This window comes from Frieseomelitta varia, unplaced genomic scaffold (genome assembly GCF_011392965.1).
Source record: "Frieseomelitta varia isolate USP_RPSP 00005682 unplaced genomic scaffold, Fvar_1.2 scaffold_326, whole genome shotgun sequence".
In the NCBI taxonomy this organism is placed as follows: domain Eukaryota; kingdom Metazoa; phylum Arthropoda; class Insecta; order Hymenoptera; family Apidae; genus Frieseomelitta; species Frieseomelitta varia.
Window position 1 is genome coordinate 139,111 of NW_025110064.1, and position 27,890 is coordinate 167,000.

General features: G+C 31.0%; 2 protein-coding genes and 1 non-coding gene across 3 annotated transcripts; 2 read left to right on the plus strand and 1 right to left on the minus strand.

Moving 5' to 3' along the window:
• The first annotated feature begins 49 nt into the window (after positions 1-49).
• On the plus strand, positions 50-1,101 carry LOC122530067 (ribonuclease P protein subunit rpr2). The gene is made up of 4 exons (XM_043656711.1): positions 50-188; positions 311-372; positions 453-544; positions 666-1,101. The coding sequence occupies exons 1-4, from the start codon at positions 185-187 to the stop codon at positions 955-957; spliced, it is 450 nt and encodes a 149-aa protein (XP_043512646.1). The 5' UTR covers positions 50-184; the 3' UTR covers positions 958-1,101.
• On the minus strand, positions 961-27,890 carry LOC122530086 (cadherin-87A). Its single transcript, XM_043656745.1, has 24 exons — positions 27,771-27,890; positions 11,243-11,435; positions 10,270-10,580; positions 9,347-9,505; positions 9,079-9,266; positions 8,841-9,003; positions 7,390-7,834; positions 7,098-7,289; positions 6,690-6,943; positions 6,476-6,608; positions 5,979-6,194; positions 5,605-5,904; positions 5,272-5,516; positions 4,881-5,174; positions 4,606-4,803; positions 4,293-4,515; positions 3,665-4,209; positions 3,415-3,590; positions 3,151-3,286; positions 2,961-3,085; positions 2,790-2,891; positions 2,506-2,719; positions 2,311-2,417; positions 961-2,048 (listed from the first exon to the last, which is right to left on the minus strand). Exons 1-24 carry the CDS (start codon positions 27,888-27,890, stop codon positions 2,015-2,017), a joined length of 5,073 nt encoding a protein of 1,690 aa, XP_043512680.1. The 3' UTR covers positions 961-2,014.
• LOC122530111 lies at positions 12,190-12,302 on the plus strand. Its single transcript, XR_006306912.1, has one exon. It is a non-coding gene; the product is annotated as a U6atac minor spliceosomal RNA (small nuclear RNA).

Below are 27,890 nucleotides of genomic sequence, written 5' to 3' on the forward strand. Positions count from 1 at the left end.
TATTTGATTTAAAATTTTTAAATATAATTTTGGTGATTTGTATTTGTAGTACATGTTGACAATGTAAATGGTACAAGTAAACGTAAACAATACAACATAACCTATGGTACCAATACCATTGTATCGAAAGTATTCTCCCATGAAAAAAGTTTAAAATAAGTAATTTAAAATTTTTATTGGAAATATGGGTTAGTAAGGAAATATTTTATTATATATTTTCAAGATATATTTATATCAGTCAGCATATTTACATACATAAGCAATTTATATATATATATTTTTTTTCATTGTATGTTTATAACAATTATAGATGCGAATACAAAGTTATGTCAAGGTAAAGATATCTTTGAAAGAATGAACTATTTATATCAGGTAATAATAATCTTGAATGGTTTTTATATCTTATTGTTAGAAATTAAAGTGTAATTATTAATAAGAAATTGTATTTTCAGGCAAGTTACTTAATGGCATTGAAAAACAGAGTAGCAGCATCATATTATGGCAATATAATGGTTGGTTGTGCAAAAAAATCGGTTCTAAGAATGTGAGTTTTAAGAATTTAATTAATTAATAATTATATAATACATTTATTTACTTATAGTCATAAATTTATTTAGTTATAGTCTCAAGTAGATAAAATATATATGTAATCTTCTTTTTTTAAGAGACTCAGATATTAAAAGAACAATTTGTAAATGTTGTCAGTCTCCACTTATACCTGGTGAAACTGCAAGAGTGCGATTAGTATCAAAACCAGTGAAAGGTATAAAGTGGACGTGTTTAACGTGCTTAAGTGTTAAAAGATATCCTACAAAAAAAGGATATAAGTTATGGACTGAACAACCCAATTCAGTAGTTCAAATTTTTAATTATACATCGGTAGATGATAAGTCTGTTGTTGAGGCACAAAAAAGGGATTCAGATAAAGGGAACTCTGTGGATATTGAAAAGAATTGAATATACACAGATTTGAATATTTATTTCCACATGATGTGAGATGTGATGAATGTTGACATACGAATATTTTTCTTATCAATGACTTACATAAAATATGTTACAATAAATTTATAATCAATAAACAGATACTTTTACTAACTGGAATATTAATAACCATCTAGTAATATTGTGATACTGATATTAGTTTTACATTAAATGTTTATAGACATAACATGATCGTAGTTAAGTTATTGTTTTTCGAGTATACGATATACTGTACGATCAGAGTCGTTCGCAATAAATTTCACAGACCCCAATGCATATGTTTCGTTGAGGACGGTTTAGGCGATGAAAAACGATGTGGTCTTCGCAGATAATGCGAAATGATTATGTTGTTACATAACATTGAAATTTGATGCGAACGTCTCCATTTAACTAGCTATGATATGACTATATCCGCCCATCGCCAATGAGTCGTAAAGAATCTCAAATATAAATTAACTGTCACGTATATTCGCGGGCGTAATCAAATCACAGATTAATCGGATAAAATTTAACCCTAACTTAAATAAATATAACATATATTGTAAATTAATAATTGAACATGAACTTATGATATATATGTTGATATTTCGATTGAATTTTCCTTATTACAGATATTTTTAACATTATGAGCTTGTTCTTTTTACCTAGAACAGTTTTTTTGCTTTAATGCCACGATATGGCAGTGACTCATTTGTTTGTATAGAAGACAATGACACTATAAGTACGTTCGTTTCTTCTTTTCTTGTAAAACGTACATAAGTTATATAAATACTAAACTAGTGAGGAAGTAATCAGAAAATTGCGCTGGACGGAGTCTACACATTCATTTATATACATATATCTGTCGTGCCAAGCTTCGGTCATTAAGCTATTTCACAGTATCTATCGTCTAGCAATTTTGATTTTCCTAACAGTGAACCTAACAATAGTTAGATAAGACCATAGGTTGGCAACGCACACATATATACATGCACACACCAGCTACGGGGAAATATTTATTCCAGTAATATTGACTGTCGTTCGTCGTTACTCTTCACTTTGAATTCTTCACTGTTGAAGAGTTCGAACTGAAATAGCAAAAGGTACAGTCAGAGTAGATTTTTCTGCATAATTCGGGATAATTTTTGTGCTCTCCTTGTACACGCGTCTACTCGCAGACAAACCTAACGATATTATCCGATTATTGTCGAAAAGGTGTGTGCATGCGAGTGTAATTTCGGAAAGGCGCGTGCGACAGTTAGAGCCGTGATTAGAGAGGTACAATGTATGGTGATAAAGTTATATTATTGATTAAAAAAGGGATTGGCATAAAACTTAATTTATACTAGCCCTGAAACAAACTGGGGTTGACCATCACGATCAAGTGTAAATTGAGGCATTACATTCGAGGATGGTTGAAATGTTGATCCTTGGAAACCCATGGCTGATTCATAAAGCTGAAATAGAAGATGCGACGTAAATATGTTTCTTTCTTTTCGAATATATCATAGTTCAATCAATTATATGATAATTTTTCTGATATACATTGTGGTTTCCTGGAAGCGTTGTATAATCCGGCGTTGTTGGACGGTGCCTGTTCGTAGGCAGTGGGCGCTGAATAGTAGCATAAGTATTATCCTGAGATGTGTCACCCATTCCAACACTTACACCACTTCCTCGTCTTTCTGTACCTAAACCACCTTCTGGTTCACTAAATACTTGCATCGTTAACTCTTGTTCCTCGTATAACTTAAGTTTTCTAAAAAATAAACATTACATAAATATGTTTATGAAATACGTTTTTACAAAGGATATATATTTTCACTCACTGTTCAATCCACAAAGGATTTTCTGTAGTATTTAATTCATCAATGATTTGCTTTTTTATTAAACCATCCTTTTTCCGTATGTCATTTGGCACAGTGATTACCCTAAAATATCGTGTAACGTCATCAATTTTATGTTGTTCGTATTAAAAGAAAGATAAGCTTAACATTTACCAATGTCGTAAACAACAGCAAACTACTGTTACAGTAACCGCACCAACTAATAAAACTACCAGCAAGGCTATTAAAGCCGCTAACGCAGGATCGAATGGTTCTTCTTGCACTCCGGCATAAGCAGGCTGAGAAATTATATCAATTAATGCAATTACTCTTATTTATGATTTTAAATATAAGAAATACTCACCACTACATTTTCAATAGCAAAACCGGCGTAATAATCCTTCAGGAAGTCATATTTTGCATCAATAACCTTAAGTACTTGTGGAATGGGAGCAATGGTTTGGGTTTTTGGTTCTACTACGTGTAAATACATATCACACCTATAAATTGTATTCAAATGTTACGTTCTTGAAAAAAACATACATACTCTTTCCCGTTGTAATGGCTCGGCGGGAAAGAGTTAATTTATCAATTGTTTCGAATGTTTAGTTTTCAGTTTAGTCTTTACCATTCTCTGCGAATATGACCTGATGCATCTACATGGTATCGTATCTCATCAACAACAACTCTGCTTTGAGTTGCGTTCGATAATTCTGATACAATTTCATCGCGTTCACGATTTACTTCCTCCGGAGATTTTGACAAGATGACTCTTATTAATTGCGAAGCTTCGAATACCCAAACCTTTACAGACACCAAAGATAAAGAAATTAAGAAGTTGAGAACGTACAAAGATACTCGCATATGAAGTGACTTACATGAACTCTAGTCATGGCGTATCTCTCCGGGATAGCAGTTTCTTTCGCTATAACTTCAACGATGAATCTGTCCTGATTATATTCGGCCATATATCCACTTGTAACGAGTTTACCATCCTGTGTTACGTTAAAAGGACTCGGGACTATAGAGCCACTAGGTTTCTCTGATCCATATTTATAAAGGTTTGCACTGGCAACATAGTAATGAAGTGTCCCATTGTCTCCAGCATCTAAATCTGACGCTGTTACTTTTGTTACGAAATCATTAACGATTGCCATTGAATTAACACCAGCGTAGTAATCGTTACGCTCGAATATCGGTGGATTGTCATTCTCGTCTAGAATAGTTATGGTAACATTTACGTGTCCATGATCTGTATTGTGGATTAGTGGGCGTCCTGCATCTGCAGGGCTTATATAAATATCAGGATTATTGGAAGCCAGTATCGATAAAAGATATTTGTCCCGAGTTTCACGATCGAATGATTTATTTGCGTATATACTACCATCAGATTTGTCCATGTAAAATGCGTAATTTTCGTTTCCTGCGAATGATATTTAAATTTACCTCTGTCGGGTAATTACATATATAAAATAATATAACACAGATTGCCGCAACATTATTTACCAGCCTCTATATAGTAGTAAACTTTTGCGTGTCTGCCTTCATCTTTATCTTCCGCAGTTACTTTCCCTACGAAGTAATCTTTCGGACGATTTTCTGATATAGAAAAGTGATAATCGTCGTAAAATTGTGGCGTATTGTCGTTCGTATCAACTAACTGTACAGTAAGTAGTCGCAAAGTTTCATATGCCGTAGGAGTACCGTGGTCAGCAGCTACGAGAACAAGCTGAAATATTAAATCCAGCGTTGTTATTTCATTTTTAAATACAATCTATATCGGAAATCGTTGGTTCTAACACGTGAATTAGAATTTTACCTCAAATTTGCTCTTTACTTCGCGATCAAGGATAATTTTCGATCTTAATTCACCAGTCTCTTGATCTATTGAAAATTCTTCTGTTTCTTGAGTATTTCGATTCCCAACTTTCAAGTGATAACTTACGCGTCCGTTTTCACCAGGATCTCTATCGATTGCTTTTACGGTCAATATCAAGTAATTCAGTACACCCGTGTTCTAAAACATTTTTGTTCGTTATTACACACGTACATGTATAACGTTCTATAAACGAAGAGATCTATATTTACGCTCACCTCAGGCACTTCGACGGTAGTGTTTGTTAATTCGGGTAGAACGAACTGGGGTTTGTGTTGATTTACTGATGTTACTCGTATATCAACCGAACAGTTGTCCGAATGTGGACCACTGCCAGCACCGTCCCTTGCCTCCACTTCAATTCTGTACGAGCCAGCTCTTCCGAAAAGTGCTGCTCCAGGATATAAAATGCCCGTTTCGCGGTTCAATGTGAACGATTCGTTCTCATTCCCATGAATTATGGTATACCAAACTTCTCCATTGATCCCTTCATCATGATCCACGGCTATGACCTTATATGACAAATATATACACATATAATATATCAGCTTTCTAATCCCAGTTTAATCTAGTTGTTCTTCACAGTTCAAATAGATGGGGTATAATTACTTGTAAAATAGGTGCGGGTGGATTCACCGGCAGATTTTCAGCAACCGAAGCTCTATAACTATGTTGCGTAAATATTGGTCGATTGTCATTAACGTCGATTAGTTTAACAACCACTGGAACAGTGGTGCTTCGACGTGAATTTATGTGAGCACCATCGCTGGCCATTACTGTTATCGTAATATTTGGCGTCATCTCTCTATCGAGAACAGTCGCACCACCGACAGTAATTTCTCCCGTTTCGTGGCCTTGATTTATGATTTGACATAAACGGATACTCGTCAAAATAAAACGTCACTTTGATCGACACTTTGATGAAAGAAACATTGAACTTACCGATATTAAAGTCAGCGGCATGATCGCCAATAAGACTATAACTAACTTCTCCGAACGGGCCTTCGTCTCCATCTGTCGCTTTAACGACGGTGACATGGGTGCCCGGTGGCGAGTTCTCCTTCACCGACGCATTGTACGATTCCTGTTCGAATTTAGGATCCTGGTCGTTAACGTTTATCACAGTGACAATGACCTTGGCGGTTGCAGATAACTGAGGTACTCCGGAATCATACGCAACCACTGTGAACTCCAACTGTTTCGTCTCCTCGTAATCAATAACTTGACTAGTTCGTACAATTCCTACGATGTGTACAATATTTATCATACTTCTCATACTTTGGTTACATTTTAGCTGTAACGCAATCGCAACGAACCTGTGATGTTGTCTATATTGAAATAGGGACTTGGTGGTATAATTGCATATCCTGCTATATTACTGTCTGCATCTACCGCTGTAAATGCTCCTACAACAGCTCCGGTTGGCTGCTCTTCTTGCATCTCTATTAGATATCGTGGATTTTCTCTTGTCCATGGTTTTAAGAATTCCGGTGCCATGTGATTCACGTCAATAATCGTAACTACTAAAGTACCTGATCGCAAACGAAAAGATTAAATGGATAACATGTATTAGGTGCACGTACATAATACATGAGATAGTTGATGAATTAATTTTTAAATTTAACACCACCAATGAAGTGGAATCTAAAAAAAAAAAAAAAGAAATACTTGTTTTATCTACTATCTATATATTATAATATACTCCACTTTGGACATTTTATGTAGGTATCTCTGTATGTTATACGTGTACACAGAGTTTTCTAGGTTTCCATAAATCTACATCCTAGTTATAATTAACATTTTCAATTAGTACCTCTTCCTTGCTGTAACGTGGGTGCCGTTGTGTCGCTGACAACGACAGTTATGCTCACAGTTGCTGCGATATCACGGTCCAACGACCTAACGACAGAGACTTGACCAGTCGCGCGGTCAACAGCGAAGAAGTCCTGCGAATATATCAATTGACGCAAAAGTTATTTCACGGGAATTAATCTTACATGATCGTGAAATAAAGCGTCAGATTATACCTTGAACGATTTACTGTCATTGACTTGTTGACCGTTTCTATCGATCGCTGTAATTGGCTCCGAAATTGCGAAGTTTAGTGCTTCCGAGTTGGCACTGTCTGGATCTGTAGCTTTTAACGTCGTGAAGACAGTGCCAATGGGCGTGTCTTCCGTAACCTCGGCTCTTTGGGTCTCTGGTGTGAAATAGGGCGCCTTGTCGTTGCTATTTTCCACGTTTATCATTAATGTCGTTGTTCCGGTTAAACTAGGTGTTCCTTAATCATCAAAAAGATTATGATGAGAGCATGTAAGGTGGACTCGACTGTGTTTCATGAACACTTTGCTTTTTTACTATTTTTTTTTTTTTTTCAATATTCAATATATCAATTAAAAAGAAACAAATTAAATTAAAAAGTTGTCTTCACCCACCCTTATCGAACGCTATAACTTCCACGTGATACGTATTTTTGTTGTCGTAATCTAGTTTCCTAAACACCGTTACGACGCCTGTTGTTTCGTTAATGGTGAAGTCGTCGAAAGCACCCTTTTGTATTCTGTAAACGAGCTGGGCGTTGATCCCTGTGTCAGCGTCGGTCGCTGTAACTTCCTCCACAACCGTTCCTGTTAATACATCACATTAGAAAATCTCATTAAACGCGATAAACATGTTATCTTAGGGGGGGGGGGACTACCTATTGAAGGCCATAAACCAATCACATACCAATTGGCGATATTTCTGGTATACTCGCAGTATAAAGTTCTTGCGTGAAGACAGGCGCGTTGTTGTTCACATCGCGGATCGTAATGTTAACGGTGGCGGAATCGACAAAAATTCCGTCGCTAGCTTGTATGACGAGCGCGATCCAATCGTGGGTGGAGTTCGTTAGATCAACTCGTCCTTTGTTCCTAATCGTAATTTCACCGGTGTCTTGATCTATAGCGAAATGACCTGACTTGTCGCCACCTACGATCGCGTACGTGATCTTCGACGTTTTGTCTTTATCCCGGGCTTGTACTTTCAAGTCGGGCTCGAATTTTTCAGCTCCTTCGTCAATAACGGCGCGGTATTTGTCTTGCAAAAATCGCGGTGGACTGTCATTGGCGTCCGATAGGCTGATGCGCAACGAAACGCTGGTCGTTTGTCCTTGTCCGTCGTTGTCGGTGGCCTGAAAACGACGAAACTGATGAAATAACTGATAAACTTTGGATATTTGTGCATTTAGGGAAAATCTGAGAGCACAAAATTATCTAGACTGTGCTTCATCGTGCTTTTGACTGTGATAAAAAGTAAAATGATAACAAAATGAATTTTACATATTATATTAATATTAATCTAAATGTACAAAAATATCTAGAATATATTGTATTATACTTTTGATTGTGATACAATGATAAAGAGTGAAATAATGACTGGGGATGAACTACGTGTAATATAATATGGTATATATCTCATAGAAAATATTAATCTAAATTTACAAAAATATCTATGTTGTATCGTATTATGCTAAAAAGTGAAATGATGAAGGAATGAACTATATATAATGTAACAATTTTAACATAACATACTTTGTATGTTATAAAACATTCATGAAAATATTAATTTAAATGTACAAAAGTATCCAGATTGTATTATATTATAATACACTAAAATAATATCTATTATTATTCCATTCTATATTCTATAATACAATAGGATATAGATTAAAATATTAATTTAAATGTACAAAAGTATCCAGATTGTATTATATTATAGATTAATTTAGATGTACAGATAGATGAAAATATTAATTTAAATGTACAAAAGTATCCAGATTGTATTATATTATAATACACTAAAATAATATCTATTATTATTCCATTCTATATTCTATAATACAGTAGAATATAGATTAAAATATTAATTTAGATGTACAGATAGATGAAAATATTAATTTAAATGTACAAAAATATCTAGGTTGTATTATATTATAATATACTAAAATAATATCTATTATTATTCCATTCTATATTTTATAATACAGTAGAATATAGATTATATTCTATGTATCAGATGATTATATCTATTATATTATAATACCGTATTGTATTATATGCTTTATGACAAAAAGTAAAATGGCGAATGGACGAAGTATTATATGTATACAACAATATAACGATTTTAACGCAGCACACCTTATACGTTAGAAAATATTCTGTCTGTTCCTCGTAATCCAAGCAGGGTGACGTTCCAGGAGTCGGACACTGAGCCACGGTAATGACCCCAGTTTTTCGATCGACGGAAAAATGCTGTGCACCCTGTCCAAGCAACTGATAAGCTATACCAGCTGTGCCAAATCTGGAACATAACACGCTTATGAAATTTCCATCGTATCAAACGAGATTCCAACGGAGATTAACGATCTTTTCTCACCGCCCACTATCGCGATCCTTGGCAGTGATCGTTGTAACCGTTGTACCTGGCGGCGCAGTTTCCAGCACCACGGCTGTATAAGTAGGATTACTAAATGTCGGAGAATTATCGTTCGCGTCCGTGATAGAGACAGTCACGGTCGCTGTGGAGGATAGTTTCGGATTTGTGTGAACCTCTTCTGCGACCACCTGAAGAATTACAACGGCTTGTAACATCCACTTTCGAACGGTATAAACCGAAACGATAGAACGAACAGCGATCTGTTTACCAGAATGATGAATTTACGCTGGTTAGGATTTTCGTAATCCAACGAGCCATTCGCGACGCGAATGTTCACGGATGTGCTTCCGGTCGCCATGGTTGGCTCGATGGTGAAAGCACCATCCGTGATGTCTTCCAAACGCAGCGAGAATACCGAGTTCAGGCCCTGCAACGACATAATCTTTAATCTAAGTTGCTTCAATGAAAGTTCATATTGCACTGTACGATATTTCTTTTGCGGTATTTATACCGAGAGCGTGACGTTCTATCTACTGCTAATTTATTGTTAAATGTTCTGCGTCACTTCGATTATCTGTATACGTAAATTCTCCATGAATTAATATATTGATACTCATTATCCTTCATGGTTTTTCTGGATAAATTCAGGTTTTCATTTATCTGGATAAACTAAATTAAATATTTATTTAATAAATATTATAATAAATATTAATGTAAATATAATATTAATATAATAAATATTTAATAAATATTAATATAAATATTAACACAATAAATATTATAATAAATATTAATGATATTATATAAATATAATATTAATATAATAAATATTAATATAAATATTAGCATAATAAATATTTAATAAATATTAATATAAATATTAACATAATAAATATTTAATAAATATTAATATAAATGTTAATATAAATATTAACATAATAAATATTTAATATATATTAATATAAATATTAACACAATAAATATTATAATAAATATTAATGATATATAAATATAATATTAATGTAATAAATATTAATATAAATATTAGCATAATAAATATTTAATAAATATTAACATAATAAATATTTAATAAATATTAACATATAATAAATATTTAATAAATATTAATATAAATATTTATATCTCTCGTTCGAGAGTAGAAACATAAAATTTGACGAAACTCCTACTCACGACATCAGGATCCTTGACAGTCATGTCCAAGTGGGGCAGAGGCGTGCCATTTGGCACGTTCTCCGGAATCTCGATGTTATAATCGCGGTGATTAAAAGTGGGTGGCTCGTCGTTGACGTCCTTGATGGTCACTGTTGCTTCGGCCGTTGACACCGTGAGATTGTCGTTACCTGGCATACCGTCGATTAATTCACGTGCCCTCACCTTCAGCGTCAGCACCCCGGTCGAATCCTTTAATGCCTCTCTATTTAGAGGCTTTGCTGTTCTTAATTCGCCTGATTCGTCGTCCAGTAGGAAATAGTCGAATGGATCTGCGGGAAATGACGTGCAAAATTTATCCAGTGGAATCAAGAATAATGTTAAAAACAATAGAGAAATGTATCCTTCTCGATAGAGAGAGAGAGAAAAAAATATCTATTGAATCTATGAATTAATAAAAATTGAATTGACATTCAGTATCTATTGAATTGAATAGTCCACGTCAAGAAGAAGGCTTTATACTTTACTTTACTTTTTTTTTCTTTTGGTTACATGTATTATCAATACTAATCAATTATAAGCTTATAAGCTTGGTTTATTAATATTACCGGAAAGCGTAATTAACCCGCGTCTCCTTTAATCTATTATCAATACACGCATTTTCATCCGAAGTTTCAGATTCTTCCGATCCTCTATCGCGGACGTACAGAGGCAATATTCCACTCGAGCAAAAACAATTGACGTTCTTCGCCAAGCGGCGGTATAACACGAGCATTATCCAATTGCTACCAACTTTTGCACGCGAAACGATTTAATCGGCGGAATTACGAGCAATTCAATTAAATTCAACGAACGTTCCGCGTTGTGTGCTTTGCAACACAATCGGCCGCTGAATTTCAAACGGTGGTAATTAATGCGGCGACGTAGCCCGACGCGGCCGCGGTTCGAACAACAGCGAAAAGAACGTGAAACACAAACAGCGCAGCGAACTCACTGGTGACCAATTCGTAGATCATTTTCCTCGGCATCCCCCTGTCGCCGTCCCTAGCTTTGACAGTCATAACCAAAGTACCAATCGGATCGTCCTCGCGCACCACGCCGGTCAGCGAGTCGAGGAATTCCGGGGGGCTGTTCTGAATGTCCGCCACTTTGATTTCTACCCCCGTGGTCTCATTGTTCAGTCCGTCCTGCGAGGGAAATTCACGTATATATGTATATATATATGTAAAAGCACGTTGCTCGTAGCCGGATCCCCTTTCCGGTTACCTTTCGCCCCCGCTGTTTTAAGGCGGCCGCCTCCGCAATCTGCTCTCCTGTCAGCTATTTTAATCCCGACTATTTCGCCTGTCAGCTGAATTTCGGGCGAAGTTCCTCTATTATAAGTCGGATAAATTAGATCTCCGGGAAACTTTCGCAAATATTGAATTCCGAAATTCGCGTGTAACGTGATTTCGGCCGTGAGGGTGGCTTACGTCGAGAGAGAGAGAGAGAGAGAGAGAGTATCAGCGCTGTTGGAAATAAGAGATAAGAGAGGAGGGAAAAAAAAAAAAAAAACGGCGAGAGCCGAGTCATCGTTATTTTCATACGGTGAAAATAAACGAACAGGTGCCCTCTGCATTTCCTACGATAATAATTTTCACACTTTCCTACAGAATGGAAATAGAAAAATCCATAGACTGAGTATATACATATTTTTCCTGTTTTATAAAAGAAACGTTTTTTTTTTTTTTTTTTAAATGGGGGTTTAGCGTCGCATCGACTACGAGGTCTTTAGCGACGTGTCAAAATGACTCTTTGTAACTGGTCTAGTATTTGAGTCTCCTTTAGATAGTTGATAACGTTTTTTTGTTGTTTCTGGCAGGTTAGAGCGGCGTTTTCGTTTAATCCATATTTACTTCTTATGCTTCGGTATTTTCTGCATTCATGTAGTAGGTGCTGGGTGTGTAGTATGAAAGGAGAGACGTTTAGCACTTCCCTTAGACAAGGATGGAACACATATTCATAAATTGGTAAGGCACTTGTCGTCCTTTGGCGACACTTACCAAATTTTTTATGGCTGCGGCAGCCGATACAGCGATAAAACAAACCCAGAGGAAGGAAAGAAAAAAGAGACCAGAAGCAGCTAGGCAATTGGAAAAGAGACAGCGGAGAATATCTCGGTCCCGCAGCCTCGAAAAAGTACACGATGAAGGCCACCGTGGAGGTTTTAGTCGGTAGGAATCCGACACTACCCAGCTCCGGAACCAAGGGCTGGGTGTTTTATGCAAGATTTCCTCCCCGTAAAAAAAAAAAAAAAAAAAAAACGTACGTCGAGAATTTTTTGTTTCAAAATTGCAACATTTTCTTTTCAGTTTTAAGTATAACTAAATTAAAATTAAAATATTTAAAGTACATATTATAATAAATAATAAAATATAAAATTAAAAAATAAAGTTTGAATATAAAATTAAAATATTTAAAGTACATTTAATTAACATTTCTCATATTTAAGTATATTTAAATTAAAATTAAAATTTAAACTATATATAGTTTATAGTTATATATAGTTTAAATAAAATTTAAACTATATATAATAATAAATAATATATTTAAATATAAAATTAAAATATTTAAAGTAAATTTAATTAACAGTTTTCATATTTAAGTATATTTAAATTTAAATATATTTAAGTTAACCCAGGCAAAACAAATGACAAGTTTATTACTTCTTAATAATTTCTATCCAGTGATATCATATCGACGAGTTCAAAAGAAAAAGAAAGCAACGAATTATTGTGTACGGTTCGGTTACTCGTTATGGTCCGCGAACCAGTTACCAGCGCAAGGGATTAACACGTTGAGTGCCGTGTACCAAATTTGACACACGTCACATCGTTCACTGTCACACGAATCGAGACTTGCGTAGTGATTAGGTTCGTGTGTTATGGTGGGGCTCATGCGTCGTCTGAAAGAAACGACAAAGAGAGCTAAGTATGGAGGGGATTATGGCTCTCGAAGAGGAGTGCGAGCCACTAGTTGAACAGACCTGTCCTGTAATTCTTTGACTCTTTGGAGTTAGGGGGTTTTAAATTGTCCCACATTTTTTATTGACACACAGTTAATGCATGGTGGGATATTTTCTAACCCACCTTAAAGATGTGTTTCAATGAATTTCATTTAACCTCTTATGCTGGAATGCCGTGCCATGTACGTCGAAAATTTTCTATTCCAAAATTGTAATTGTTTCCTCAATTTTAACTATATTTAAGTAAAATAAAATAGGCAAAACAAATAATAAATTTATTACTTCTCAAACATTTCTATTTAGTCGACGAGATAATCGATATAATCGATATCACACCGATCAAAAAGAAAGCGACGAAATAATTGTATACGGTTCGGTCACTCGTTATGGTTCGCAAACCAGCTGCCAGCGCAAGTGGTTAAAAAACGTTAGTTGCATGGTGGGATTATTTATGTCCCACTCTGTAACAAAGAATTTATTTAAATATTATTTTTCTCTTCATTTTAAGAAATATTTTATGTTTAATAATTGAAATAAAAGTTTTTTTCTTTTTTTTTATATTGAAAAAAATTCCTCTTTCCTTTTTTTAAAATTGCCCCTAAGTTAAAATTAGTAAGTGTTAAACGAAAAGATCAATTTACAAAAATTCTATTCCCCCCTTCCGCCCCTAATGTTACTTCTTTAATCCAGCCATTGGGTCAAGAAGTTATTGAATAGTTCAAATAAAACTATTGAAAGAATTTACTTCGGAAATTTCTTTCTTATTCTGTTGAAAAGAACGAAGACGTGATACACGTAAAAAATGAATCTAAATAATTATTGTATAGTGAGAATTGTATGATCTACCGTTACGAATCTACGCTAAAAAGAGAATGGACGAAGCTCTTTATAATTCAAGAAATTATAGAAATAAACAAAGAGGGAACAATTTCTCAGAAACTATTACTATGTACGTTGCAAAAAATACCTGATGCAACAATGATATTGTAACACAGTATCTTCGATCTGATCAAAATATGCAGATTTAATTGCTTTGGATATTGTTAATAGTATTTCTAATTCTCATGATAAACAAGAAGGAGTCTATCATGAAATTAATGACGAAAATACGCCTTCACACTCTGAAGTATTTATGGCATTCGAGACAGGACTAAAATGGTTTGAAGAACAAATAAAACACAATTCAACGCGACTCAATACATCAAAAAGTTTATAGCGATTTAGCAGCAAGAAAGAAATCCCATAAGATCCATAAATCATTAAAAAAATATTTCATTTATATCTATATTCAATTTTATTTGTATGTATTATATTTTGATTTTTATAATTATTTGTGCATTATTCTTTTTTAAATATATAATACATAATAAATATAAAATATATACATATATATAATACAATATATATATATTTAAAAAGTATATATATATAATACAATATATATATATTTAAAAAGTATATATATATAATAATATACAATATATTATATAATATATATAATAATATATAATACATATATATTAAAAAATATATATAATAAGAAAAGACGAGTGTTCTACTGTCCGAAAATTCCTTCAACCGAATTTTTTACGAATTTGTCTCCGTGTTCTTTCGGATATTGGAGATTCCATTGTATTTCCGTTTGTCGAAGAATGTATGCTAGAAAACTGGATCTATCAAGCAGAAAATTATACGAAGCATATTGTTTTTATTGTTAAGATGTTTTTAAGTAATCAAAATATTAATGTAGTGAAACAATCGATGTGGACAAACATGCAAAGCAAGAAACCAAAAAAATATTAGGGAATCATACTCACAATAAAAGAAGGATGAGAGTGAATATTTAGTCAATCGTTTTAGCGTACGATTTATCGAATCAATACCTTGAAGAGATGCAGCAGTTCTTAAAAATAAGGATTTAAAAACTATAAATAACAAAAAAAACTGTAGAAACATGAATATTTTGTTATGCAGTTGCACTAGTTGAACGAACGAAAGAAAAGTCGTTTTTGCAACCAGTTTTTCACAAAAATATTACTTGATAAGAAAATGAAGGAAAGGAGAAATTATATGCAAGGTGAACGTTGTTCAAAATGTTAATCGATGCACAACAAAAGTGTCTGGCTTTAACTCAAACATTTATGCAACGTTATCGAAACGAAGTCTTTAGTCTGAAGGACGATGTTGATGCATAGTGCAAGATTCTAGCGGCGGACTTCCTTAATAGCAGAATAAAAATACAACATCAAAAATAAATCGAAGGTGACAATGTGGGAAATACACATATAGATTACAGATCATATTATCGTACAATTATGTCATTAAAAATGATTTGCACATGAACGTAGTTTCATTGTTAAAATCATCAGTTAATGAAACAATAGTTCAATTATAATATTATAAGTTATATTATTATAATTAGAGTGATTACATTATAATGACTAAACTCTTCCATTAATTGACGATTTTGATCATCTGGGGCTATTTGCAAAGCGCAAATTGTTTTTAATGAAAGGTACACTGATTGTCTTCTGAACACTTCATATGTATATACATATGTATATATATTTTTTGACTAAAATAAATCATCTGCTTTTTTTTTTATCTTCCAATAGACCTTAGTTTAAAAATATGTCACACAAGAAATAAATGGCTTTGTAGAACGTTACAACCAATTTATGATAATAATATTGTTTATTACAAATTTATAGTTTGTAATACTACTTATTAGAAAGTTTTATGTTACAGTTTCAATAATATCGTAAAGCTCGGAGTGTAAGCAGCTTTTTCACACTTAATATAGTTTTATAGCATTTCAAAATCAAATTGTCATTGTCGTCCTGAAAAAAAAATTTAAAAGAAAACATAAAAACACAAAACAAACCGTTGCAAATTACTATCGTGCAAAAGCAAATAATTTTTTCCTTGTAATAATAAATACTAATAATAAATACTATTAACATTATGTTATTATATAATAATAATAATATATTAATATAATAATAATTATTATTATATAATTACATTATATGTTATATAATAATAATTATATACATATATACTATTAACAATAATAATATTATGCAGTAAAATTCTAACGAAAACGAAATGTTGCAAATCTTTGCAAACTCGTAAAATTCATCAATCAATTCATTAATAAATATGTGAAATACACAATATACAGATATACGCAATAAAATCATGATATAAGTACATACTTCTTTACATGTCTTGTCAAGACATAACCAGAGTCCTGAGGATATTTATGCGACACAAATGTTGTTTAAAAGAATTGTCTAAGGAGAACGATGTACAGAATAGATATGAGGATTTTATTTCACCGCGTGAAATATATTGCTCGTATAATGTTTGATACGTTAGATTCACGTTTGAGTTCATCGAAAATGGAATTCTACTGCCCTACGACTCGACTATGTTGTCGAGACATCGTAATTTCACCCTTTTCGTTATTAAATCACATTGCGCTTCGATCTCGCGAGAACACGCGACGTATAAAGTAGAAAGTCAACCATAAAGTTTATGGCGCGAAGAAACGTACATACATACGTGTATATGTTGGCATTTCCCTCTGATTCCTACGTTGTTCTATACATTTTGTTCCGTGACGATTAGTTTGAGAAACAAACTCTGCTATCCGCGAACTTTCAGTAACGTGTTTACATTAGTTACTTTATGATCGAAAAGATGATACAGATCATCTGAAATAATAACATAATCACATAAATCTCGAATTTAATATCGAGAAATATCTGTGTTCGTAAATATTATATTAAATCTTTTAGTTTTAAAAAAACCTTTTTTTCTTGAACTTTAACCCCTTGCACTGGCAACTGGTTCGCGGACCATAACGAGTGACCGAACCGTATACAACGATTCGTCGCTTTCTTTTTCTTCTGAACTCGTCGGAACATCACTGGATAGAAATTATTAAGAAGTAATAAACTTGTCATTTGTTTTGCTTGGGTTACATTTAAATATATTTGAAACTGAGAAAATGTTGCAAAACAGGAAAAAAAATTCTCGACGTGTGTGGCACGTCATTTCAGCGCAAGAGGTTAACTACGTACCTTGTATCGGGAATCTCGCGTTATAGGATTATTATAAGATTTGATAAATCGAAATGGCATTACATTAAAGGATACGAATAGTAGTTCAGTATACGAATTACCTCTGTTGTAAGCTTGGTATGTTGAATGACGAAATCGACTCGTTCGCTTTATGCAGTTAACGATCAGTTAATAATTTTCTCTAAAGCATTTAAAAATTGGGAATTTCTTTTTTTCTGAATAATTTACAAATGAAGCTTTTCGACTTTCTCGTATAATATTAATGTATGAAAACGGTAGCATAATTGTATCAATGAGAATGGAAAATTTCCGGTAAATTTTTACTTTGACAATCGTGAGTTCGTTCTTTTCGAAAATGATTTTACATCATGTAGCAGGTAAGAAAGAAGGGATATTCCTTTTTCTCTCGAAAATTGTAAAAATTGAAACGTGTGCAGAAATATTAAAAAATTTCTTTTCGTAGCTAGATCCACCATCATTTTGAAGATTGAAGTTTTCTCTTTGCAACGATCTCCTAAAACTTGCTGTACAATTTTTCACTTTATTAAACACTGAATATCAGAGTTGAATGATAAAAATTCAAGAAATTTTAATTTAAAGGGTCGAGCGAGTTTCAAGAGGTCGTTGTAAAGTGAAGATTAAATCTTCGATTTAATCATTTCTGACATTAATCAAAGGTCAAACGACACTTTTTAAAATTTTAATTTATAATTATTCTCTACGTTCAATCATTTTTTCTCGTTTAACTTTTCTTGTAATGATTACAAAATTAATTTAGCGTTATTTATTTCTCTCCTGATGCACGCATAGTATACTATGTGGGATAAAGCATAAATATTTTAAAATATCGTCTACTTTAAAATCATACCGTATATAGATAGGTACTTTTTTTTCAAGTATTTATTTCACAATGGGTTTCATTACAAATAATACTATTTGTATTAAAATTTGCATACTGAAAATACAATTTCTGCTGAATAATGACAAAAACCTTATAACTTGATGAATAATCAGGATTTATAATACAAACTGATTGGTTATTTACTATTTTTCAAGATTAAAATTTTCAATATGCATTTTACGTGATTTCGTCAATTTTTACTTATAGAGAGGGAACTTCTGATTTCCTAAAATTAACTAAACTTTCCTAATAAGTCGAAGTTAAAGTTTCAATAGCAATTGTCGAGTTATAAACCTGAGAAATATCGATTGCGAGCACTCTGAATCGTCACCCTGTTATCTCAATTGTCACCCTGAATTGTTAAATCTAAACGGATTTTCCCTGATGTATTCTAAAAACGATCAATTAACTAATGTTTGAAAATTAATTAAACTAACGTTTGAAAATTAATTAAACTAATGTTTGAAAATTAATTAAACTAATGTTTGAAAATTAATTAAACTAATGTTTGAAAATTAATTTCTGAATGGTGAGAGTTTAATCATCTATTAGGAATAATAACTTATGGTTTTCATTCACGTAAGAGAAATCGAGAAAATAGGATATTCTTAGGATGTCAAAATTTAAATTAGGAACAGTATATTCACAGTAACGAGAAATATGTCGATTAATTCAAACTTGTCATATTATTTAAACTGAAAATTACAAATTCACCAAAAAGCAAAAATATTTACCTCAGGTGCAAAATATTTCACATTTTATGATTTATTAATCGAAAAATTAATTAAAAAAGAAAATTCAAACTACTCGATTATACGCACACAAGAGAGACTCAATAACTTTGTCCAATTTAAATATCTTTGCTGTTGCTGAAGACATAAAAAAAAAACCTTTGTTAAATTTTTCGATACAGAGGCGAGCATATTCAGTACAAAGGGTAGTAATAATTTTTTTGTACGTGGAGGTTCGTGTACTTTTTGACCGATTAATTGATGCAGCTCGGTATTCTCTAGAAAAAACGTTATTAACAGTGACTCACACAATTGATCAAATGTTGCAAATATTGCTAAAAATATCGCAGTGTATTGTGTAACTTTTGATATTTTTCACCTGTATTGTGTAACTTTTGATATTTTTTTTGGAAAGTTCAAACATTATATCGTTGACTCGCGAAATTGAAGTTTGTAGTTGGAAATTAAATTCACTGCAATTATGTAAACGACGAGTCGGTGCGAGAAGTGCAGTTATTTTTAAGATTCATAAAATTGTTATTATCGGCAATGCGTGGCAATTCGAGAGCAACTTTATGATAAAGTAACAAAGAAAATTAAATATTTTCAGTTACAGTGTTCAGAAAATTGTTCATATATTCGATGAAAGATTGTCGATATTTTAAACTGCTAAAACATCGTGAAAAAGAAATTGTACGAAAATTCACATGGCCTCATTTTAACCTCTTGCGTTGGAATGACTTGCCACGCATGTCGAGAATTTTCTATCCCAAATTGCAACATTTTCTCAGTTTTAAGTATATTTAAATAACCCAGGCAAAACGAACGTAGTTAATTAATGCAGTTATAAATAAGAAACGACGACAGTCACAAAATAACGACATCGACAATAAATCATGGCCATCTCCTTTATAATGCAAATGAAACTAATGTCACGATCATCGATCGAAATAAATTGATACTGAAAGAGTACACAATCATTTTCAAAAGAAAAAAAAAGTCCATCTTCTTTTTATGATACTAACCTTATTCTGAACTATGATCAGTCTCGTTGAAAGTAAATATTGTTAAAGAGCAGACTTCTAATATTAACTTGTAATATTATAACGATGTAGTTGCTATAATTTACTTGTAAAATATATTCGTTGATAACTTCATCAATTATCCAAGAAGCTAATAATACGTTCAATTATATTCACAAACGAACTAAATCCAAGATAGTGATATATCATAATTTTCTAGAATTATATGCCTAACATGCATTCCAAAATATTGCAATGGAACATTAACGCTGGTTCCTTTCATCGCTATCGATGAATTATTTGCTTTTTAAGAAACAGACTTTTATAATAAACCTCTCTGCTGCAACAATTAAAAATTGTAAGAGCTTTTTTTAAAAATCATAACTCGAATCCTACTGATGATAGTGAGTAACAACTTTATAACAAAAATTACCGAAACATTAGTGCTAAAAGACTTGAAAAAGCCACAATATTTTGTGGGATTCCAGAAAATCTGATTCCAAAGGAAAAATTATAAAAAAGACATATAAATAAATATTTCTTACTCATTTATACTCATTTGTATTTTCTATTCATTTTAATGCATTGTACATTATACTTTTAACACAATAAATCCTGTCCATGTTGATATAGTTTACTATTTTGAATGGAATTCATTATTCGATAATAAACGTTTCTTCACTGTTAATCACTTATCAGACTAGTTATAATAAAGTAGGATATAATATAATATTAACTTCTTACGCTGGAATGATCTGCCACGCACGTTGAAACTATTTGGCCCAAAATTGCAATATTTTCTCAGTTTTAAACATATTGAAATATAATCCAGGCAAAACAAATAATAAATTTTTATTACCTCTTAATAATTTCTATCTAGTGATATCATACCGAGTTCAAAAGAAAAAGAAAGCGACGAATTATTGTATACGGTTCGGTCACTCGTTATGGTCCGCAAACCAGTTGCCAGCGCAAGGGGTTAAAATTCAAGAAAAAAAGGTTATTTCAAAACTAAAGATTTAATATAATATTTAAGAGCACAGATATTTCTCGATAATAAATTCGAAATTTATGTGATTCATTTTTATGTGATTATGTTATTATTTCGCTTTTACAATAAGCCCATAAAACTTGTACGAATTTTTATCGTTACTTTATTGTCTAAACTTTGAATGTTACAGTCAAAGGACAAGAATTTAAGAACATTTCGTCGTTTAATGTTTAAAATTCAATAAACAAAATCATACAGCAAGTTTCAAAAGATCATTGTAAAGAAAAAAATTTCAATCTTCGATATCACGATGGATCCATATGTAGTCATGAAAGAAATTTATCAGTGACATTAGAGATGTTTGAGTTTTTACTATTTTCGAGAACAAAAGACCTTGCTTTCCCACTTGCTGTGAAGTATAAAAATATCTTTGAAGAGAATGAACTTGGAATTATCAAAATAGAGGCTTCACGCTCAAAAACGAAATCCATAGGATTATTTTACGATTCTTTTTCACGAAATATTATAACGATAATAAATTTTTCACGAAATTCAGAATATCAACAATTTTTTATTAAATATACGAACAATTTTATAAGTGACTGTATATTGAAAAAGTGACATTTCAAAGGTTTTTTAATTCTTATCATATTTTTGATATTTCAAAGATTTTTTTAACAACTCATCAATAGACTAAATTGTGCAATGTAAATAAATACATCATAATGAAATAGCAAAAAAAAAAGACTAATAATTTTAACAAAGTTAAGGTTTCTCGAAAAATGCCCGTGCTTCTATTATTCTGTTTAAAATAGCCAAGGTGAAAGATATTAAAAATCTTTTGAAATATACAGATAAGAAAAATACGAAAAATTATTAAGAATAATTAAATTTTGTTAAAATATGAATTTACGTAGCTATTGAAAAATTGATTTACGAATTTAAATCGAAGCTTCAGTATTTAGTCGATATGTACCTTTGTTAAAATAAAACTAAAAACGTTTCTTATAATTTTTGGTAACAGTGTGCAAGTTTTCATGTGTTTAAAATATAACATTATACACATAGATCTTCTGTCAAGATTTTCTGTTAAGATGTCCAGAATCGATTTTTTATAATTACGCCAATTTTTAAATTAAAATTCATGTACATAAATATATTCTTAATAATATTATAAATAATATATGCTAATGTATTATTATTATACTCTATTATATTCTTAATAATATTATTATTATATTCTATTATATTCTTAATAAATTATAATAATATTATATTTAATATATTATTATTATACTCTATTATATTCTTAATAATATTATAATACTTTATAAATATATAATATAATAATGTAATAAATATTTATAAATATATAATTCAAAATTAATATATATTTTGTCATATTCACCATTTCATTCTTCACTAACAATAAACTTTATGCGATATTGTTTCAATAAGTATTTTATGTTTCAATAAGTATTACGGTTTTATTAATAAAATAAAACTTCGAATAAAAAAAAAATAAAACTTTAAAACTTCGAATATCTCAAAACACAATTTTGCCCTTTTTCCAGAACAGTTTCTTAATTCTTTTAAAAAATACAGTTTCAAGTATATAAAACAGTCTATGTTCCAACGATTTCTTAAAATTCAGATCGTAACATCCAGAATATCCTTCCAGAATGGAAAGAAAGATATTTGAGGCGAATTTTCGTTTCACGTAAGAAAATATTGTTTCATCGAATACAATTCAAGTTTCACATGTGATATTTGATATTGCTGTATGGATCGCGAATAGCTGAGAAAATAAGATTTTAAAATCGTTCTTCATCAGGAAGAAAGATGTCATCATAAAACTTCACTTTACGTTTTCCTCAAAACTATACTTCTCGATGTGACAGACATTTCCGTAACATTTCCGTAACTATTCCGATAAATTATTTTAGTCGAATATAGTATTAACTGAAATTGCCCGTCAATTTCTAAAAAAACAAAAAACAAATTGTAACATAGTTACAAAACTACTGAGAAGTGCTGCCAGATAAAAATTGTAGTTTATAAACAATTATTTACTTACATCAAACAAAATAAATATTAAATTTAAAATTTTATTTCAAAATATAAATTTATTTAAATTTAAACGTGTTATACAATTAAATATAATTAATTGATACACAAATTGACGAAATTTTATAATAATAAATAATCAAAGTTTATCTTAATAATAAATTTTATTTTAAATGTCATTTTAAAATGATATTATTATTTATAGATAAAAATGTAATGAAATTGAAAATTTCTTTTTAAATTTATAATAATAAGTAAAAGTATATTTTGTGTCTCTTCTGATTTTTATCAGCATTTGAAGAGCCACTCTGTAGTATTTTATAACATAATAAATGATATTTTACTATGCAATGTGATGATTCTGAGGATATCGTAAAAATGGACTGTACGTTTGCTTGTGTATTCTTTACTGAATTCTGTGCCTTTGCTACCCGCGAGCCGCGAATATTATAGTAGGGTAGCCACTGAAAAATTGAAGGATTTGAAAAAGTCATAACTTGTTCATTTTCAATCTTTTTTATTTTCTTTTTCTGTAGGTTATGAAAAAAAAATACTAAAAAATTTCATTAATTATATTTCCAAATAAAATAATTAAAAAAATTAAAAAAATTAATTACAAGTGTTATAAGTTTTTTGTCGTTACTCAGCTGAAACTGCATTTTGAAAATTTTAATACAAATTATATTATTTGTAATGAAACTCACTGTGAAATAAATACTTGAAAAAAAAGTAAAAATTTGATTTAGAATCGAGACTTTGTTGAGACCTATATATGAGATCTATATATGGTATAATTTTAAAGTAGACAATATTTTAAAATATTTATGCTTTATCCCACATAGTACACTATGCGTGTATCAGGAGAGAAATAAATATCGCTAAATTAATTTTATAATCATTACAAGAAAAGTTAAACGAGGAAAAGTGATTGAATGTATAAATTAAAATTTTAAAAAGTGTCGTTTGATCTTTGATTAATGTCAGAAATGATTAAATCGAAGATTTAATCTTCACTTTACAACGATCTCTTGAAATTCACTCGACCCTTTAAATTAGAATTTCTTGAATTTTTATCGTTCAACTCTGACATTCAGATTTTAATAAAGTGAAAAATTGTACAGCAAGTTTTAGGAGATCGTTGCAAAGAGAAAACTTCAATTTTCAAAATGATGGTGAAATTTTTTAATATTTCTACACACGTTTCAATTTTTATAATTTTCAGGAGAAAAAGGAATATCCCTTTTTTCTTACCTGTTACATGATGTAAAATTATATTCGAAAAGAACGAACTCACGATTGTCAAAGTAAAAATTTATCGGCAATTTTCCATTCTCATTGATACAATTATGCTACCGTTTTCATACATTAATATTGTACGAGAAAGTCGAAAAGCTTCATTTGTAAATTATTCAGAAAAAAAGAAATTCCCAATTTTTAAATGCTTTAGAGAAAATTATTAACTGATCATTAACTGCATAAAGCGAATGAGTCGATTTCGTCATTCAACATACCAAGCTTACAACAGAGGTAATTCGTATACTGAACTACTATTCGTATCCTTTAATGTAATGCCATTTCGATTTATCAAATCCTATAATAATCCCATAACGCGAGATTCCCGATACAAGGTACGTAGTTAACCTCTTGCGCTGAAATGACGTGCCACGCATGTCGAGAATTTTTTTTCCTATTTTGCAACATTTTCTCAGTTTCAATATTTAAATATAACCCAAGCAAAACAAATGACAAGTTTATTACTTCTTAATAATTTCTATCCAGTGATGTTCGGATGAGTTCAGAAGAAAAAGAAAGCGACGAATTATTGTATACGGTCACTCGTTATGGTCCGCGAACCAGTTGCGAACGCAAGGGATTAAAGATACACTGAGGTCAAGGGACTCTAATCATTGAGTCAATTTCCACTCCAGCTATGAACGTCATTACGAAATCAGTAGATTCCACTTTGGATAAATCCATGGGTGATCGTCCCTAGAGCTCGATGGATAGCAAGATCCATGAATCCTATTTAAAATGGTTCTGAAAATGATTTGTTCCATTAAAGAGCGATTCCAAGGATTTACATCCCGTCTTGGGCTGACTCCAAAATCGATAGATCCTATCTAGGATGTTCTTGAGACTGGTGTATACCACTTGACATAATCCCAAGACGGAGGTACTCCATTTGGAATAATTCCAAAATCGAGGGAACTCGCTTGAAATAACTTCTAAATCGATAGACACCTGAACGATTCGGATTGACGAATGATCCTACGACCGATTCTACCGAGAAGAATCCCATAATCTATCGATAGTAATATCGAGCCTCACTACGAATGATCAGATTTCGACTGAAGTATATTCAAAATCGTAGTAACATTCACTATTTAGGTTGATCCCAAACGTGATTTTTACAAACGTGAAATAATTTGGTTTCCTTATAAGTATAACTTTTATCATTTCATTTTTATTTCATTACTTGGAATTTCTTGTCAGCGTTTCAGTAAGTTTTGAATTTATTATTTTTAAAACAAACACACTTCTGAGGAATGTTCACAATTCCACATCATCGTGGAAAATAACTATATTTTTAATACTTTAAAACAAGCAGGAAAGAAATAGTTTTATAAAATAGCAGAAACGAAGTCGACATACTATAATACTAAAGAACTTCCAAAAATTTTATATCATTCGTATTTATTTTGTCTGATGTGAATCTTTTCAACAAACTAAAATATTCAGACGTTGATATAACATTTCATATTTCAGTGTTAATATAAGTGAACGAAACAAAAATTATTAAATAACAGATGTTGGTAAAAAATTAATATAGACAGTAATGGCAATTGATCTTATTTACCGATCGCGTTCTCTTTGTAAGTTAATCATGCTCGAATAATCGTCTAAAGCGTATAACATATTCATGTATGATCAAACATACTTATTTACAGTTTATTAATTACGTTAAATTATGTTATGCTACTGTAATTAAATAAACGTATATTTTCTGTTTTCTCTTTAGTATCAATAAACTAAACTCTGTCAAAAGAATTAATACTTTAGGATTTTAATTGAATTAAATTACGTGATTATACAATATCTTTCATTTATAATACTTCTAACTATCATATCAAGTTTCTTCTAACTCAGTTCAGATTACTAGATGTTCAATTTGTATCATTTTTAAAAAAAATATCTCTCTTTTTGTATTAATACTGCATTTAACTTTATCACCGTTCTAAGGTTCCATCGATACTAATGTATGCCTTGTACTTGTCACCTATTTAAAGGTAAATACCCGTGCTCATATTACGGATCACTTGGCACGGTTGATCAGCTGTTCAATTAAAATCTGTAGTAAACGACCAATGATCCGTGATATGAGCAGGAATACCTTAAATAGGTGACAACCGTAAGACGCACATGATTATTTAATCAAACCCTGTAACTCTAGATATCGAAGTAACTCGAGACATACATTGCACGTAAAAGCGACGAATACAATAATCTTTACAATTTACATGAATTATATTTATATTTATATTATATTATATTTATATTTATACTTAATTTATATTATATTATATTATATTTATATTTATACTTAATTTATATTATATTATATTATATTTATATTTATACTTAATTTATATTATATTATATTATATTTATATTTATACTTAATTTATATTATATTATATTATATTTATATTTATACTTAATTTATATTATATTATATTATTATATTTTTATATTTATATTATATTTAATTAAGATTATATTTAATATATATATTTTAAATTTTTAACTATTTCTTAATTCTTGATATAGTTCGAAGATTTTACTATGTAATTGTATTTAATTATTTAAGATTACAGGATTTTACTATGTGATATTATATTTATCTACACTCTGCGATAAAAAGATAGCACCTCTTTAAATAACTGTGATTTTTACATACACTCGTACATAGTATATGTAATGAAACTATGCTTTTCTCTTCAAGAACGATCTTTGCGATTTTTTGTCGTTTCGACATGTGTACAGAGTTTGAGGAATATTCTCTTCCACGAATTACAGTGAATTAATATTCAGACTATTTAAATATTGAAATTGTTGTAATTTGTAAGAAGAAATCGGGCAATGAGCTCGTTTTAAAGTTTGAAGCCTCTAAAATATGTGTTTTTTGTTTTAAATAACAGGAAAGTAGATAAGTGAAGATACTTGTCTTCTCGAAGATGTTTATAAATTCTCGTAATATGTAAAAACATTGAAAAAATTTTTTCATAACTAAATCTATTATGGCTTTGAAAATTGAAGCCTCTTCTTTATAATGAACCCTGGAAACTTGATATATGATTTTTTTTTTCGTCATTCTATTAAACTTTAAATATTAGCGTAAAAGAATAATAATGTTAGTGTATAGTATAAAATTCAAGAAATTGTAATATTTTCGTTCCATTCGTTTTCGTCTAACTATTCAAAGTTGACGAAAAAAGATATTACAGCAAGTTTTTTCTTTTTTTTTTTTAGAAATCGTTCGACAAAAGAGATTTTTTTGAGAAATCGTTCTACAAAAGAGATTTTAATCATCAAATCTATTGCAGATTCAATGATGAAAAAAATTGCTCAATGTTCTTACACACTATGATAATTCATAACGCCCTTGAAACCAAAAGAAAGTTTCTAATTCTTAAATACGCAATAAAAGTCTCATTCACTCCAAATAATCCTACAACAATATCTTCTACAAAGTTCTCTACATCAATAAACCCAAAATTATCTCCCCTTTTCATATCAGACTTAACAAAATCCTTCAATCCACCACTTTCAGAATCCAT